The sequence below is a fragment of the Ursus arctos genome, unplaced genomic scaffold (genome assembly GCF_023065955.2).
Source record: "Ursus arctos isolate Adak ecotype North America unplaced genomic scaffold, UrsArc2.0 scaffold_9, whole genome shotgun sequence".
In the NCBI taxonomy this organism is placed as follows: Eukaryota; Metazoa; Chordata; class Mammalia; order Carnivora; family Ursidae; genus Ursus; species Ursus arctos.
In genome coordinates this window covers 42,432,086-42,448,667 of record NW_026623111.1, presented here as the reverse complement: position 1 = coordinate 42,448,667, position 16,582 = coordinate 42,432,086, and the positions used below count along the sequence as shown (strand labels likewise).

The window sequence follows — 16,582 nt, the reverse complement described above, 5'->3', positions numbered from 1 at the left end:
TCTTGTACCTTCTTCTTTAAGTTCCTTAAAATAAGGTGTGTAACTCACCATTGCTTCCTTTACTTGAGCCACAAATACGAAACCATGGCCTCAAAAGGCCAGCCCGGTTGCCTCAGCTGCTGATTCTACACTACTTTGTGAAGACAAACTAAGGAAGATTCACTTTGGTTATGTGTTACACATGATGTTGAACTAGGTTTTACCAAAACAATGAAGGCTTTTAAAAAACTACTCACAACACTTTAAAATGTGTACTAATACATGAATTTTAGACTAGATATACCTAACCCAAATACCGAAATATATAGTTATTTTGCTCTAGTGTATATAACTTGCCCACGAACATAACTATAGCTCAAAAAAAAGCAAAAACAATGAAACAAACATGCATACAGATTTATTTTAGCTTGAGACTGAAGAGTGGGAGAATGGAAGGTTTAATAATACACTTTAGACTAATTCTTGCTGAGTTGGTAGAGCAGAGGGTTACAAAACAAGACATTTAGCTCATCTTAGAAGACATACTACTACGTTAGAAAATGAAAGACACTTTCTGAACACGGGTCAAAGAACTAAGAAAAACATACTTTAATAGCATCCTTGGCATCTACCACAGCAAGGTCTCGAAGGGCCCAAGCAATCTGCCTTTTGTAGAAATCTCCTTTATCAGATTTCTTGACTTTGACCATCTTCACCTGCACAGGGCGTTCAGTTGTCACTGTTGAGTAAAACACACTTTGATCAGAAATATTCACTCATTAATTCTTCATCTATTCATCCGCTCATTGCAAATACAGTTGTCAGGTGCCCGTACGTGATACTAAAAGTAGTATTTCCTAATGTATGCCATGACTGAATAATGCACAGAGCATCAAAGGGAACATCTAAATCAGACAACAGGGTCAGAGGCAGATTCCTTGAGAAGTAAAGCTTCAGACCAGTGTTGAAAGAATAGTATGAGCTCTAAAATGACTGACATATGTGAAGGCAAAGGGGCTTGAAAGAGCCTAATACCATTTCACAACAGCGGTAAGTGATTCAGTATGGATTGTTCATGCAATAAAGTGGGTGGAAATGAAGTTACAAAAAAAAAAGATGAAAGTTCAGATCACAAAGGGCCTTTATCTGAGGTTGTGGGGGTGCTCTTAGAGGACTTTAATTAGGGAAATGACATGCTCTAATTTCTTTCTAAAAATTACTCTGTCAGCGGAATATTGGATGGAGTGAATGCCAGTACTTTAAAAAATTTAGATGAAGTGGTTGAATCTCTAAAAAATGTAACTTACCAAAACTGACTTAAGAACAGAAAATACGGAAAATTCTATAATCATTAAAGAAACTGCATTAGTAAGTGAAAAATCTCTTCCCCAAACCTACTCCAACACAGTTTTACTGGTATCTTTTGCCAAGTTTTCCAAGGAAACATTCCAAACATACATAATTATTCCACTGTACAGAAAACAAGGGAATACTTCCAACTTACTTTATTGCTTTGGTTTTAAGGACAAAGATAGTGTACAAAAGAAAATTACAGGACCATGTCATTAATGAACATGGGTGAAAAATTTTATAACTACAAATACACAAATAACTACAAACAAATACTGCATTGGCAAACTTAATCCAAGGGCATATACAAAAGATAGTATTTCGTTTCACCAATTCTGAGATGTACATTTTCCCCCCACATTTTAACATCTCTGAAATCAGAATGTCTTAACAATTGATGCAATATCATAGCATTTTTTAAAGTGGTACATAATAATATATGGTATAATTGATGGCATATGGTACATCATGATTGAGTTAGGTTATTTCAAGAATTCAACTTATCATTTGAAAAACCAAGTACAATTACTCGCCACACTAATAAATTAAGGAAATAAATGATAATCTCGATGATTTAAAAAAGCATTTGATAAAACTGAACATCCATTCAATGACCAAAAAGAAAAAAAGTAAAAAGTCAGGAACAGAAGGGAGCTTCCTTTGCATTGTAAACAAAAAAACAGTAATTATAATACTAAAAAGTGAAGCCATTCCCTTTGAGATCAACACTGTATTGATGGTCCTAACCAGTAGACTAAAGCAACAAAAATAAATTAAAAATATAAAGACTATAAAGGAAGGAAGAAAATATCACTACTTAGAGTCTATGGACAAATTATTAGAATTAATAAGAAAGTCTAGCAAGATTGATATGGAAATCCATATAAAACACCAACTGTATTTCTAGATCCTAACAATAACTGATTTTTAAAATGTATTAATGTTTAATAAAATTAAAAGTTTCTGATCTGCAAAAAACAATATTAAGAGAATTAGAAGACAAGCCAGACTGCAAGAAAATATTTGCCAAAGACACATCTAATGAAGTAATGTTATCCAAAATAAACAAAGGACTTTATTTTTTTTTTTAGGATTTATTTATTTGAGAGAGAGTGCCCACGCACATGGTGGGGGAGGGGCAGAGGAAGACAGAGTCTTCAGCAGACTCTGTGCTGCTGAGTGCTGAGCCAACATGGGCTCCATCTCAGGACCCTAAGATCGCAACCTGAGCTAAAACAGTCGGACGCTTAACTGACTGTGCCACCCAGGTGCCCGTATACAAACGACTCTTAAAATTTAACCATAAGAAAACAAAAAACGTGATTAAAAAATGGCCAAAGACCTTAACGGACACTTCCCCAAAGAAGATATATAGATAACAAATAAGCACACGAACAGATACGCAACACCATATTTCATCAAGGCAATGCCAATTAAAACAGCAATGAGATACCACTATACACCTATTAGTATGGCCAAATTCCAGAACATGACAACACCGAATGCTGGCAAAAATGTGGAGCAGCAAGAACTCTCAAACATTGCAGGTAGGACTTCAAAATGATACAGCCACTTTGGTAGAAAGTTTGGTAGTTTCTTACAAAACTAAAGATACTCTTACCATATGATCCAGCAATCACACTCCTTGGTATTTACTCAAAGGAGTTGAAAACTTATGTCCATGCAAAAATCCACACATGGGTGTTTATAGTAGCTTTATTCATAATTGTCGAATTGACAATTGAGATATCCTTCAGTAGGTGGGTGGATAAACTGTGGTACATCCAGGCATGGAATATGAATCAGTGCTAAAAAGAAATGCGCTATCAAGCCAGAAAAGGCATGGAGGAAATGTAAATGTATACTACTAAGTGAAAGAAGCCAAGCTGAGTTGGCTACATACTGTATGATTCCAACGATATGACATCCAGGAAAAGGCAAAACCATGCAAATGGTAAAAAGAACAGTGGTTGAAAAGGGTAGGGGTTCGGGGAAAGACAAATAGGCAGAACACATAAGATTTTTAGGGCAGTGAAAATACTCTGTATGATACTACAATGGTGGATATATTTCATTATACATTTGTCGAAACCCATACCATGTACAACACAAAGAGTAAACCCTAAGGTAAACTATGGACTTTGGATGATTACAACATGTCAATGTAGGTTCATTTTTGGTAACAAACTGTTGCCACTGTTGCCAATAGTATTGATAAAGGGGGAGGATACACATATGTGGGGGCAGGGAATATATGGGAAGTCTGTGTACCTCCTTCTGCAATTTTGTTGTAAACCTTAAACTGATCTAAAAAATTAAAGTCTTGGACGCCTGGGAGGCTCGGTCGGTTAAGCGTTTGCTTTGGGCTCAGGTCATGATCCCAGGGTTCTGGGATCGAGTCCCACATTGGGCTCCTTGCTCACCCAGGAGCCTGCTTCTCCCTCTGCCTGCTCTGCCTGCCACTCCCCCTGCTTGTGCTCTCTCTCTCTCTCTGACAAATAAATAAATAAATAAACTTAAAAAAAATTAAAGTCTTAAAGATGTATTAGTGCTAGTAAGTTATTATTTATGATAGTATCAAAAAATCTAGGAATAAATACAACATATGTGCAAAACCTTTAAAACTATATATCTTATTGAAAGCCTTTAAAACTGTAAAACTTATTGAAAAGCATTAAAGAAGACCTAGGTAAATGGAAACCACACCATGTTCATGGACAAGAACATTCAGTATCATGAAAATACAAGTACTCTTTGAACTGAACTACATATTCAAAACAATTCTAATTAAAATCCCAACAAAATCTGGCACTTGCCAAGTGGATTCTAAAATTTAGGTAGAAGAATGAAGAACCAAAACAAGACAAAATAAAAACCAGATATAGGAGAGAACCCAGAAATAGGCACACTCACATTCATCACTACAAACACGGACACAGGTAAATTAAAAACTAAAATGTGAATGGCAAAATTATAAAACTTTTAGAACACAGTACAGAAGAATACTTTTGCTACTCCAGGGAAGTATATCTTTTTTTTTCTTTTTTTTTTAAGTAGATGCCACACTCAGCATGGAGCCCAACATGGGGCTTGAACTCACAACCCTGAGATCAGGACCTGAGTCGAGTGCTTCACCGACTGAGAGGTGCCCCTCTAGGGAAGCATATCTTAAATAAGATAAAAAAGTGAAAGCCATAAAGGATCAGATTGATTAATGTGATTTCATTAGAATTAGAAATTTCATTAAAAAGTATCAAAAAGTACACAAGCCACAAACTGGGATGCATATAACCAACACAGGATTAGTAAGTAGAACTTGTACAAATCAGTAAAAGGACAACCAACGCAATAGAGAAATAAGCAAAAGGCTTTAAGGCAAATTTCTAAGACAAGGAAATTAAATGGCCAATAAATTCATGAAAAGATGCTCAATTTCATCATTAATAGGAAATGAAATTTAAAACCACAATGAGATACTATTTTACATGCTATTTCCACCAGGTTGGAATCAATTAAGTCTGTCAAAACCAAGTGTCAAAACCAAGTTTTGACTAGGATGTACAGAAAGAACTCCAAACACACACTGCTTGTGGGAATGAAAACCAGTGTAACTACTTTTGAAAATAATTTGGTATTATACTAGTGTTAAACATTTATATGCCTATGACCCAGCAATTTTACATTTAGTATCTACCCTAAAAAATTTTTGTACAAGGACACAAGGACAAACATGTTCACAGAAGTGCTGTCTGAACAGTAAAACCTGAAAACAAACCTAATGTTCATCACTAGTATGATGCGTAAGTAAACTGGTACCCTCATAGATTAGAACACTCCATAGGAGTGAAAATGAAAGAATTATGGCTATACGAAAAAAAAGAAATAAAACTCACGAACATGAACATGAATGTTGAGTGGAAGAAGTCACAAAAGGATATATGCACTATGATTCAATTCATGTAAATGTCAAAGACACGCAAATCTAAACAATATGTTATTTGAGATTACAAACACACAGTAAAATGATAAAGAAAAGCAAGGAAAGACTGAACCAAAATTCAGGATACTAGTTACCTCTTAATGAGTGAGGGAAGAGAATGGGATTAGGGAAGGGCACACAGGAGACTTCAAAGGTAATGGTAATATCTTCTTACACTGGGTGGTTAAGCACATGAGTGTTCCCTGTATGGTTAGTCTTTGCACCTTATATATATACAGTATAGATTCTGTTGTATCTACTCAATATTTAATTAAAGACAATTTTAAAAACAAATGTGTTGGCCCAACAGTTTTTCCAATTACAGAAACAATGAGAATATGAATATATGAATATATATATATATTTTAAGATTTTATTTATTTATCTTATCAGAGAGAGAGAGAACACAACCAGGGGAAAAAACAGGCAGAAGGAGAAGCAGGCTCCTTGCTGAGCAAGGACCCCAATTCAGGACTTGATCTCAGAACTCTGGGATCACGACCTGAGCTGAGGGCAGACGCTTAACCAACTGAGCCATCCAGGCATCCCGAGACAATGAGAATATTAAAAACAAGGGGAAAGTCCTCTGGGGAATAAAACAATAAAAGAATGCCAAACAAGCACTTTTTCTTACTAAATACCCACCTGTGGCACACAAAAAACAGTTCTTTTTCTTTTTTCCAGCTTTGCAGACATTGACAATACTCAGCAGGCGTTCATCATTTGGTGTAAAAATGTCTCTTTGTAATGCATGCTTGATTGCTGTCATTTTTAATCAGCTGAAAAAAATTGAGAGTATAGATATTAAGCTCATTCTCAAAAATCATTCTATCTCATATTGTTCCATTTATTATTTAAAAAATTATTTATGGCTAATAAGCATAGGAAGAATGATTTCATACATCAACATACCAACCTCATAAAAATAAAAAGTCGTATGATTGGAAAAGAAATTAGAGAACCAGCATTATCAAACTCTAAAATCTTTGGAAGTGCTTACCAAATATTATGATACAAAAAAAAATTCTAAGAAAATTCTAAATTCTAGAATTCTAAATTCTAGAATTCTAAAAAATTCTAAGAAAAAAATAAAAACGTATGCTCAATCTTTAAATATAAATTTCCTATATAAGGAGCTCTTACAACTCAACAATAAAAAAACAAATAACAAAAAAAAAAAACAAAAAAAAAATTCTAAGAAAATTCTAAATTCTAAAATTCTAGAATTCTAAAAAATTCTAAGAAAAAAAATAAAAACCTATGCTCAATCTTTAAATATAAATTTCCTATATAAGGAGCTCTTACAACTCAACAATAAAAAAACAAATAGCCTAATTAAAAACTGAGCAAAGGATTTGAACAGACATTTCTCCAAAGAAAACATATAAATGGCCAATAAGCACATGAAAAGATGTTCAACATCATTAACCACTGGGGAAATGCAAACCAAAACCAAATGCGCTAACTACCACTTTACACCCGCTAGAATGGCTAAAATTAAAAAGACAAGCATTGGTAAAGATGTGGAGAAAAAGAACTCTTTCATGCATTGTTGGTGATTGTAAAATGGTGCAGCCACTTTGGAAAAACAGTTTGTTCCTCAGAAAGTTAAATGTGACCCACCAATTTCATTCCTAAGTACAGACACAAAAGAACTGAAAATATATGTCCACACAAAAACTTGTACATTAATGTTCATAGCAGCATTATTGACTATAGCCAAAAAATAGAAACAAATTCAGATTCCACCAATTAATAAACTGATACAACAAAATGAAGTATATCTACACAGTGGAATATTATTTGGCCGTAATAAAGGAACGAAGTACTGATATATGCTACAACATTTATGAAACTTGAAAACGTTATGCTTAGTGAAAGAAACCAGTTGAAAGACCACATATTTTATGATTCTGTTTACATGAAATGTCCAGAGTAGACAAATACATACAGACAAAATGATGTGGTTGCAGGGGCAAGGGGCAAGAAGGACTGTTAATGGGTATGGGGTTTCTTTTGGGGTCATGAAAAAGCCCTTGAATTAGATAGTAGTGATGGTTGTATAACCTTTTGAATATACTAAAGGCTACTAAATTATACATTTGAGAGGGTGAATTTTATAGTATATGAATTATATCTCAATAAAGCTATTATAAAGAGAGGTTTCCATTTATCTCCTTTTTCTCACTAAATTCAAGGTCTTTTTTCAAACATCAAATTAAATATTTTTAAAAATTTCTTTTCAACTTTATTTTTAAATATATATATTTATGTGTATACATATATGTATACATATGTGTGTGTGTGTGTGTGTGTATATATATATATATATATATATATATACATATATATATAACTATTTTCCAACGCAAATGTGTGGTATTTCATACATGTGAACTTGCTTAGGAAATTAACCTCTAACACCCTTTTTATGGGAAAATGAAGAAATTATAAGTTTTAAATAAATGACATAGAATAAATTTTTATAATACAATGACACTTTTGGAAACGAGGCATTTCCTATATTTTACTCAATCTGTGAAATTTTTATAATACAATGACACTTTTGGAAACGAGGCATCTCCTATATTTTACTCAATCTGTGAAACTTCGATGTCTGCTCCAAGTCAAAAAATTGCTTTTCTCACAAAAAAAATCACATCTTCCCATTTCCATCCCCTTTCACTTTATCTTAGCCTCTAGTCTTCTGAGCCCCCCCCCCCCCGCCTCCTTCCTGTTCTCATCGTCTATCTGGTCTCTCCAAGCTTAATTTCTTTTCCAACCTAGCCTGCAGGCAGTGTTCACCCACACTATCTCCTTCAACTATCTTACTCTGTTTGTAGACTAGTTCACCATGTTTTATCAATCTCCATGAACTGTATTTTTCTCCACTTCTTATGGGCTACCATATACCACTTAAGAAGGCCATATATCTATGTTCATTGCATTCATTACAAATATCTAAATCTGTTCAAAGCTAGACTTTCACTGTTGCTCAGCAACCCTTTAATATTTCCTTTGATGCCTCCTCTTCCTATTCTCCATCACTGTGTTGCAAATCCTTATTTATCTTCTTTAATCCCCAACTCCAGTGTCAGCGAATGATGTCACCATCTACGCTGCAGAAGATTTAGAAGCCATGGAATATGTTTTTCCTCAATTGCTTTCTTCTCCATCTCTTTACATCTTCACCCATCCTAACGTCCATTCCACCTATTGCAAAATTTTGTGTCCATGTTACTAACCACTTAATATGTTCTAGGGCCTAGACGCTGTATTAAAAGCTCTACTCCACCCTATGTCCAAGCTACACTGGATCATGGCCACTTTACTTCTCTATCTCTGGGCTTTGTTCATGCAATTTCCTTTTCCTGGAATTCCTCCCCCCCCTAGGAAATTTCAACTCATTCTTCAAGATCCTGCTAAAATGTCACCTCTTCTGTTAAGTAGTCACACACACAAAAAGAATAATTCTTTTAAACTTTTCAAACATTTCCCCTCTACTCTGCTAACACAGCACTTACCAACCCTATTTTCCAGTTAGTTGTATTCTCTCTCCCATTAAAAGTAGTTCTTTGTAGGAAATGACCGTATCTCATTCACATCTTTGTATTCCTAGAACTTGGCAAAGACACAGCAGGCATTTCAAAATTAAGCAAAATGACAGCACCAAATGACATGACAACTATAGTTTCCCTGATTCCCCCTTTCCAACTCTCACATGTGTAACCAAATGTCCGGGTTCAAAAACCTGTCATATTTGCTTCTCTTCCTCCATTGCCAACATGAAATCTGCTGCCACATTCTGCTGATTTCCCCTCATCTACATATAATTTACCCTTCCTTTCTGTCCCCACTGCTAACACACTAATCCAGGTTCACACCAACTATACTCATTTAACACTTCAGTATCTGGTTATCTCTTTGCAAATTTCCACAATCCCCAAACCCTGTATAAACAAATAATATTAAAACATAGCTTTCATCACAACATGCCCCTGCTCAACATTTTCCTAAGGTTTCCAAATACAGATCTTCCAGTTCAAGCCCTCTTCTCAGTGCAGTCTTTGCATCTTTGCTTAGTGCTTTTCCATGCAGGGAATATCATCTATCCAAACCCTAATTACACTTCATGGTTTATGTGAAGTGATTCAGTAATGATCTTAATCCAAAATGATCTCTCCTCTCAACTGCTAGAGCACTTTTTGTATTTACTAAATAATCAAGCACTTGCTGTCCAACTGGTTCATGAAATCATAAGCTTGTAGATCTCAAGAACTCTCTTGAAAGACAGAGAGAGAGTGGAAAAGGTGCTCACTCCAGTATAGCTCCGTGTTCTTTCTTAGCAGGTACTCAGCAAATACCTCTTGAGATAACATGAACTGAACAGTAAAAACTGGTCAAATGAATGAGAGTGGCCAACCTTTCCCACACAGTCCCTCTTTGGTCAAAAGCAACAATGAGTGTATGGGAAGTGTAAAGCAAGAGAGGACTGGTTATACCTCATAAAGGAGTTAGGCATAATGTAAAGCCTATGCGAGCCTTATTCATTCAGCAAATACTGATGCCTACCAAGTGCCCTGCACTGTTCTACGTTAGGGGTGAATATGACAGACATGTTCAGGAAGACAAGAACATCATGCCTCAATGGCATTTACATTCTAAGGGTCGAGTCTTTAGAGTACTTTTGTGTAAGTCAGTGAATAAATCACTAGAGATCCTCTAAAACTATTTTCCAGGTTTGAGAATCCATGTCTGACCACGTTCCAGTAGTAGTCAGCCACTGTGTTCTGTACTGGTTCTTGTTACCTTAAACTCAGTTGGACCATTACACTGCGTTGACAAAGAGCTTGTCAATGTGAGTGTCCGCGTGGGTTGGGCCCTGTATGCTATCGAGGCAACTCAGCAAGTGGAGCATTGTCATCCAGAGGAGAAAACTGTGCACAGAGACAGGGGAATGAGCTTCAGAGAACTAGAAGAAAATGTGGATTTAGACAAAGAAGAAGGCACTGTCACGCCTCCTCTCCCGGTCTACGCCAAAGAGCAAATGATCAGGGCCGTTCTGCACAAATGAAATCTGGTTCTTATGGGTGAAACCGGGAAGGGATGTGTGAGGACCGCTCTCCCAGCCCCCAAGACAACGAGGAATTGGTGGACGCTCCTAGCGGACTTTGCGCCTTACCCAGATAGGCGGGGAAAGGGAGGCCAGACGGCGAAGAGACAGGTACCCGACCCGGGACGCGGAGCCAGCAGCGGGACTGAAGCGCCGCCGCAGAGCTTGGCGCCCGCCTGTCTGCTAATCTGTCCACCGCCGCCGGGAACTACTGGGCAGCCACGACCCGAGGCTTACCGCAAGGCCGGACCGAGCCCGGCTGTGCCGAAGCGGGTCCTCCAAGACAGAGACCGGACAGGGCCGGGAGGGCCACCGCTACTAGGCTGAGCCGGTCAACTGAGCCGTTCCGCCGCTACTTCCCATTTCCGGGCACGTGACAAACTCCACGCCGGAAGTCAACCCCGCGGAAAGGAAGAAGAGGCGGTGATAGGCGTGGCGAAGCGGGCAAGGTCTCGCTGGAGGGGCGTGTCAAGGATAGGCAGGGGCGGGGCCTCTGGCGCTCCGAGACTGACTGGGCACCCGGGAGTTTGGTGTTGCGTGCTATTACTTTCTTAGAAGTTATTTATTGAGATACTTTCTGCAATTTCATGTAAGAAGCTATTCGATTAAGTGTTTTCTTTTTTCGTATATGTAAAGGTCTGTTAACCCTAGGTCCTTGAGTTTAAATGACTTAAATCAGAATTTCTGAGGGGTGGGACTCAAACTTAAGTGCTCTCAATATCTTCCGAGAATATCCTAAAACGCAGCTACGGTCGAGAGCCATTGATGTAGTGGCCTTGACGGTCAAAGTGTGGTTCTCAGACCAGCTGCTTGGGCATCAGCTGGGGGCTTTTTAGATACTGCAGACTCTAGCTCACTTCAGATCTATTGAATCCACATCCGCATCTTAACAAAATGACACCTATGCACATTTAAGTTTGAACAGCACAGATGATGCCAAGGTTGCTGGTTGCAAGACAGATAATTCACATTCCATATTCCTAACACTGGTTTTATGCTGGTAACTTTGACCCAAATGCAGAGGTGATTCAGACATGAATCTTATGCTGACAAGTTCACAGGTTAGTAGGTACAAATGCATATAAAATTAGACACAAAATAAGTGACCAAGGAGATGTACAGGTCGCATAAGTGTGCTGGGAATTCAGAGGTGTGACTTCTTTGCTCCTGCTCAGCACTGTCCTTTGCAGGCGTTCTGCAGGGATTCATTCGTGTATGCATTCATTTATTAGACAAACGGTGCCAGCTCTATGCCAGACGTGGTGTCAGGTGCTAGAGATACAAAGGCAGGGATCTCATTGGGGAAAGGCACACTCTCATTGGGGAAACAATGAAATATACGGATAAATTATAGTTTGGTGAGGTAAATCCACAACAAAGGTAGACTGAAGAGACTACCATGGGACTGCAAAAGAAGTGACTCATTCCGTCAGGGATGGGGTCACTGAGAAAGAGAAAAATAAGCTGTGTAAAGTATCTCTCAGTGTTTATCTGAATATGTAATTTGTTGGAAAAGATCAGAATTAATAAGGACCTATTTGCTACTGAGATTAATATGCTCTAGTTAATGCTACTTGGAATGTGTTTCAATTTCATTAAATGAGTTTCCTTTTAAGAGCAGGATCTGTATCTAGTCCTATCTTTAAAAAGACGCATTTGGCCCTTCATGTTCAATACTAGAATTCTTACTGTGGACACTATTTATGTGACAATTGCATGTGCTAATTTGTCCTATTATGCTTTTTTTTTTTTTAAAACAACTGTATATTTGTGGCCCTCTTCAAAGCTGGGAAGTGAATTGCATTTCAGAAGTCTGGACTTCTTCCTTAAACTCCACATTTGTGTATAGACTGCCTTCCCAATATTTCCACTTGCATGTCTTGTCAGGCATCTCACCCTTATGGGTCCAAAATTAAATTCTTCTCTCCCCTCTCCCCTCTTGGATTTCCCCAAAGTACAGGCTGAAACAAAGGTTTATGTACAGTAGTTTATTTGGGGCTTTGACCCCAGGGAGCAAGAGAAGGGGGAGGAAAAGTAAAACAAGGAAGAAGGAGAGGCAATATGATGATGTGTTATTGAGTTGGTCATCACCACATTTGAATGTTTTCCTGATCTCTTAAGACCTTCTGAGAAGTTTCATGAGATAAGTCTCAAAACTGCCCACTGAAGGCAAGAATGGAGCCCAAAGTGACCAAGTAATAGTGAGAGTTCCAAGTTCACTGAATTCCATGCTGTGTATTCTGGTGGAAATTCTCTCCACCCAACCCCTGGAGAACTAATTATTATTATCCAGCAAAACCTAAATTTGAGAGTCAGGAAACATAAATCCATAAGTGTCATTGATAAGATGGGCTAATCCTTCTCCAATTCCTGTGTTTTGGAGCCATGTTCTTAACTGTTCAGGGATACTCTTTATTGGTTGGTTTTGAGAATTTACCATATCTTGTAGGACAACACCTCAATCCCAAGCAGGCACATTAACTGGGTTTGTAGCAAGCCATTCCACTATTTTTATGAGCCTGACTGCTTCTGAGTGATGAGGAATATTTCAATATCAGTGGATTCCATGGTGGTGTGTATATTGTCACGTTGCAGTTGGTCTGATTTTTGCTCTGAAATGGATTCCTTGGTTGAGATGATGTTGATCATGAATGTTGTAATTCTGCTGATCATGGATTTTGGCAGAGTCACTGCAGGCAAGACAGAAAAACCTAGACATCCGTAAAGATTTTTATTTCAGGCCCCTTCTCTCTCTCTAAAAAGCAAACAAAGAAGAATACTCCTCCAAGCTCTGCCAGCTGGGAAGATCCCCCTTCACTTTTGTTCTTTAGATCCATTCCTGCGTGGAGCTGTGGGTGCAACAGCAGTCCAGTTTTGCCTGCCTACCAACCTAATATGCCAGCTCATCTGTGGACCAGCTTTAAATGTTTTTATTCTGGTTAGGTAGACGTAGGGACCTTCCAAAAGGCATAGGAGTGAGCTGATGAACAGATGTCAGTGCTGTAAAAGTAAGTGCCAGGAGTCGGATTCACCTAGTCATATAGTTTACTTGAGTCTCCTGGATCCGCTCAGGCTCAATTCTATACGCCATTTCCAAACTTCATACATTCCTGCTGTATCTGCGTGCTTATGACTTGATGGACCTGATACTATGCAGCTTATGATAAATAGCTCTCGTTTTCCCAGTCCCTAGTTCTGTGCCTCAGAAGGTGTGGCCTCGCAGAACATGAGGGACCTGTACTGCAATTCTCTTACTGGGGGCTTTCCAGAAATTTCAAGTTTTTTTTTTTTTAATCTATCATAGATCCCTCTAGCACCATTAGATCTTGTCAAACAAATGACCTGGGCATTAAGTAACTTGCATAACAGCCCTTGTGGGAGCGTATCCAAGTGATGGGTACTTAGTTTTGCAACAAGTTCATTCCAACATCCTTACTTCTTTTTTTTTTTTTTTAAAGATTTTATTTATTTATTTAACAGAGAGAGAGACAGCCAGCGAGAGAGGGAACACAAGCAGGGGGAGTGGGAGAGAAAGAAGCAGGCTCCCAGCAGAAGAGCCTGACGTGGGGCTCAATCCCAGAACTCCGGGATCACGCCCTGAGCTGAAGGCAGATGCTTAACGACTGAGCCACTCAGGCGCCCCCCAACATCCTTACTTCTGAGAAATATATTCTTGTGGTGGTTCTTTAGTCTCATGTGATAAAATCGTTCTTTTTTTTTTTTTTTTAAGATTTTATTTATTTATTTATTTATTTATTTATTTATTTATTTAAGAGAGCACAAGCAGGTGGAGGAGCAGAGGGAGAGGGGGAAACAGACTCATTGCTGGGCAGGGAGAGCGATGCAGGGCTTGATCCCAGGACACTGGAATCATGACCTGAGCCGAAGGTAGATGAGCCACCCAGGAACCTCGATAAATTCATTCTAACATTCCTGTGTCTCTGTCTTCTGATTCTTTTCTCAACACTCATTCAAAATTTTTCTAACATCTCATTTAGCACAGGCCATCACCACATCCAAGCTTTAAGGAGACATCAAGGTCGTGTATTAGAACTGACTCCAGGTGTTGTTGCCAAAACATTAAATCCAGAATCGCAGGTGAATGGTCCCATGATATAAATTCTTCCTTGTACAGCCTTATAACCTGATCCCTCTGGTTTAACATTCTTGATATTCCCTCTCGCAGATATTCCCCTGGTTCATATTGGCATGTTGTAGCAGTCTTGCAATTCCTTATGAGTTAGTCTAGTCCAGTAGTTCTATACCAGGGGTGATTTTGATGCCTAGGGCACACTTAGTAATGTCTGGAGACATTTTTGGTTGTCATTATTAGAGGGATTCTACCAGAATCCAGCGGGTAGATGCCAGGGCTGCTACAAACAACCTATAATACACACAACAAAGAATTATCCAGCCCAAATGTCACAAGTGCTGAGATTGAGAAATCCTGGTCCAGTTACCCGCAGAGCAGGGATTGCAGTCCCTTACATAAGTTGTGCTGAGATCTGACCGTGGTTACAGGCTTGAGGTACTGAGGGTAATAGGGGTGGATATTGAGGGAAATAAGATTATATAAGGAGGCACTTGCCTCAGATATATTCTTTGCAGAATTTCTGGACAAGGAGAGGATGCTTTATCAGGAGGAAAGAGACTGTTGGCACAGAGGATAACAATAAGCCTGAAGGCTCAGGAGTAGAAGGCTTGTCCACACAAATGTCTGCATTCTGGATCTCAAGGTCCCGTTATTTTCCTATTCGGGTCCTGGCTTTGACATGGGTGGTGTTTCAAGGCTGTGCATTCAGACTTCTTTGTAGCTCTGCTACCCTTATGATTATATGTTGGAGCTGATTTTTAGCATAGTCGGCTCTGTGGCTACACGGCCCTAGAGACCTTATGGCTTTCACAGTGTGCCATGATTGACTGAACACAGCCTGTCATTTTCGTTTGTTAGGATCTCCAAAGCAGTTGACAGACATCAGACCATCTTATAATCCTTATTGTTGTCATAATTCTGACGTAACATATGTACCACATAATCCAGTGCTTCATTTTCTGTCTGCCCCTCATTCTGATCTACTAGACTTGAGAGTCTTGGTAATTGTGACGTTACTCTATGCCAGGGGTTATCACCACTTGCGATTTACCACCAACCACTTACCACCAGCGGGGGTCCTTATTGTCTCGTGATCAGTGTTGTAGGATCAGCCTCCAAAATCCCATATTGAAGGTTTCCTTTCTAGGGCCAATTTCAGTGCCCAGGGTTCCCCTGAAAGCAGACCCCAAGATGAAGGCTTATATACTTGTAGTTTATTGAGAATATGAGTTCAAGGAACAGAATGAGGGCACAGGGGAAATAAAATAGAGGAGAAAAACCAATACAAGAGTATATTACTGAGGTGACCTATGCCATGGGCCACTTTGACTGATCTTATGGTACCTTCTGAGAAGTCTTATAGAATGTCTTTCAGAATTCTTCACTGGAATGAAGGAGAAAGAGGAAAGCATTTATCCATCGCTTCCTGTCTACCTGTCATTGGTCAAGATTACACTACATGCCTCTAGTTGCACGTGGGTGTGGAGGGCTGGTTTCTACAGGCATCCCATGCCATAGGCAGGGAATGAGAGAGGCAAGGTGCCGTTATATTGCTCTTGAGAGAAGCTGGTTGGTACCGGCTCGGAATTGGTCACTGCCCAACACTTAGAATAGGAGGTGAAGCTGGAAGGATTCAAAACGATGCATGGAAGACTTCTAAACATAGCTTCTCCGTCAGTTTTGTCTATTTGGGTTAATGATATCTCTCTCTTCTTCCTCTCTCTCACATTCTACATCAAATCTTTCAAGACATCTTATTGCTTCTACCTTCAAAGTACATCCAGAATCTGACTACTTTTCACCATCTCCATGGCTACTCTTTCCTTGATTATTGTCAGTATCATGCCTCTCCTGAATTACTGCTGTCCAAACTCTTACAGCATCGTATGCTCTGCTTTTCTACCCTTACCTCCTCACAGTCCATTCTTAACACAGCCTCCAGAGTGATCCTTTTTAAAACATGAGTCTAATTATGTTACCCTTTGCTCAGAATCATCTAGTAGCTCCAGAGTAAAACCGAAGGTCATACAGTGACCTACAGGGCTCTACACAATCTGCTCCTCTGTCC

General features: G+C 38.8%; 1 protein-coding gene across 13 annotated transcripts in view; it reads right to left on the bottom strand.

The window, feature by feature from the left end:
• Window positions 1-10,821, bottom strand: part of EXOC1 (exocyst complex component 1) — a 59,201-nt gene extending 48,380 nt beyond the window's left edge. For 4 of the 13 annotated variants that reach the window (XM_044387765.3, XM_044387766.3, XM_026508930.4 and 1 more), the window contains exons 1-3: window positions 10,659-10,806; window positions 5,954-6,087; window positions 588-718 (exon numbers count right to left, since the gene is read on the bottom strand). In XM_044387765.3, coding sequence (XP_044243700.1) covers window positions 588-718; window positions 5,954-6,077 — 255 coding nt within the window. In that variant the 5' untranslated portion in view covers window positions 6,078-6,087; window positions 10,659-10,806. Of the gene's footprint in view, window positions 1-587; window positions 719-5,953; window positions 6,088-8,832; window positions 8,930-10,490 lie in introns of all 13 variants that reach the window. The other 9 variants (XM_048211802.2, XM_048211804.2, XM_048211805.2 and 6 more) reach the window with 5 other exon arrangements.
• Window positions 10,822-16,582: the final 5,761 nt, after the last annotated feature.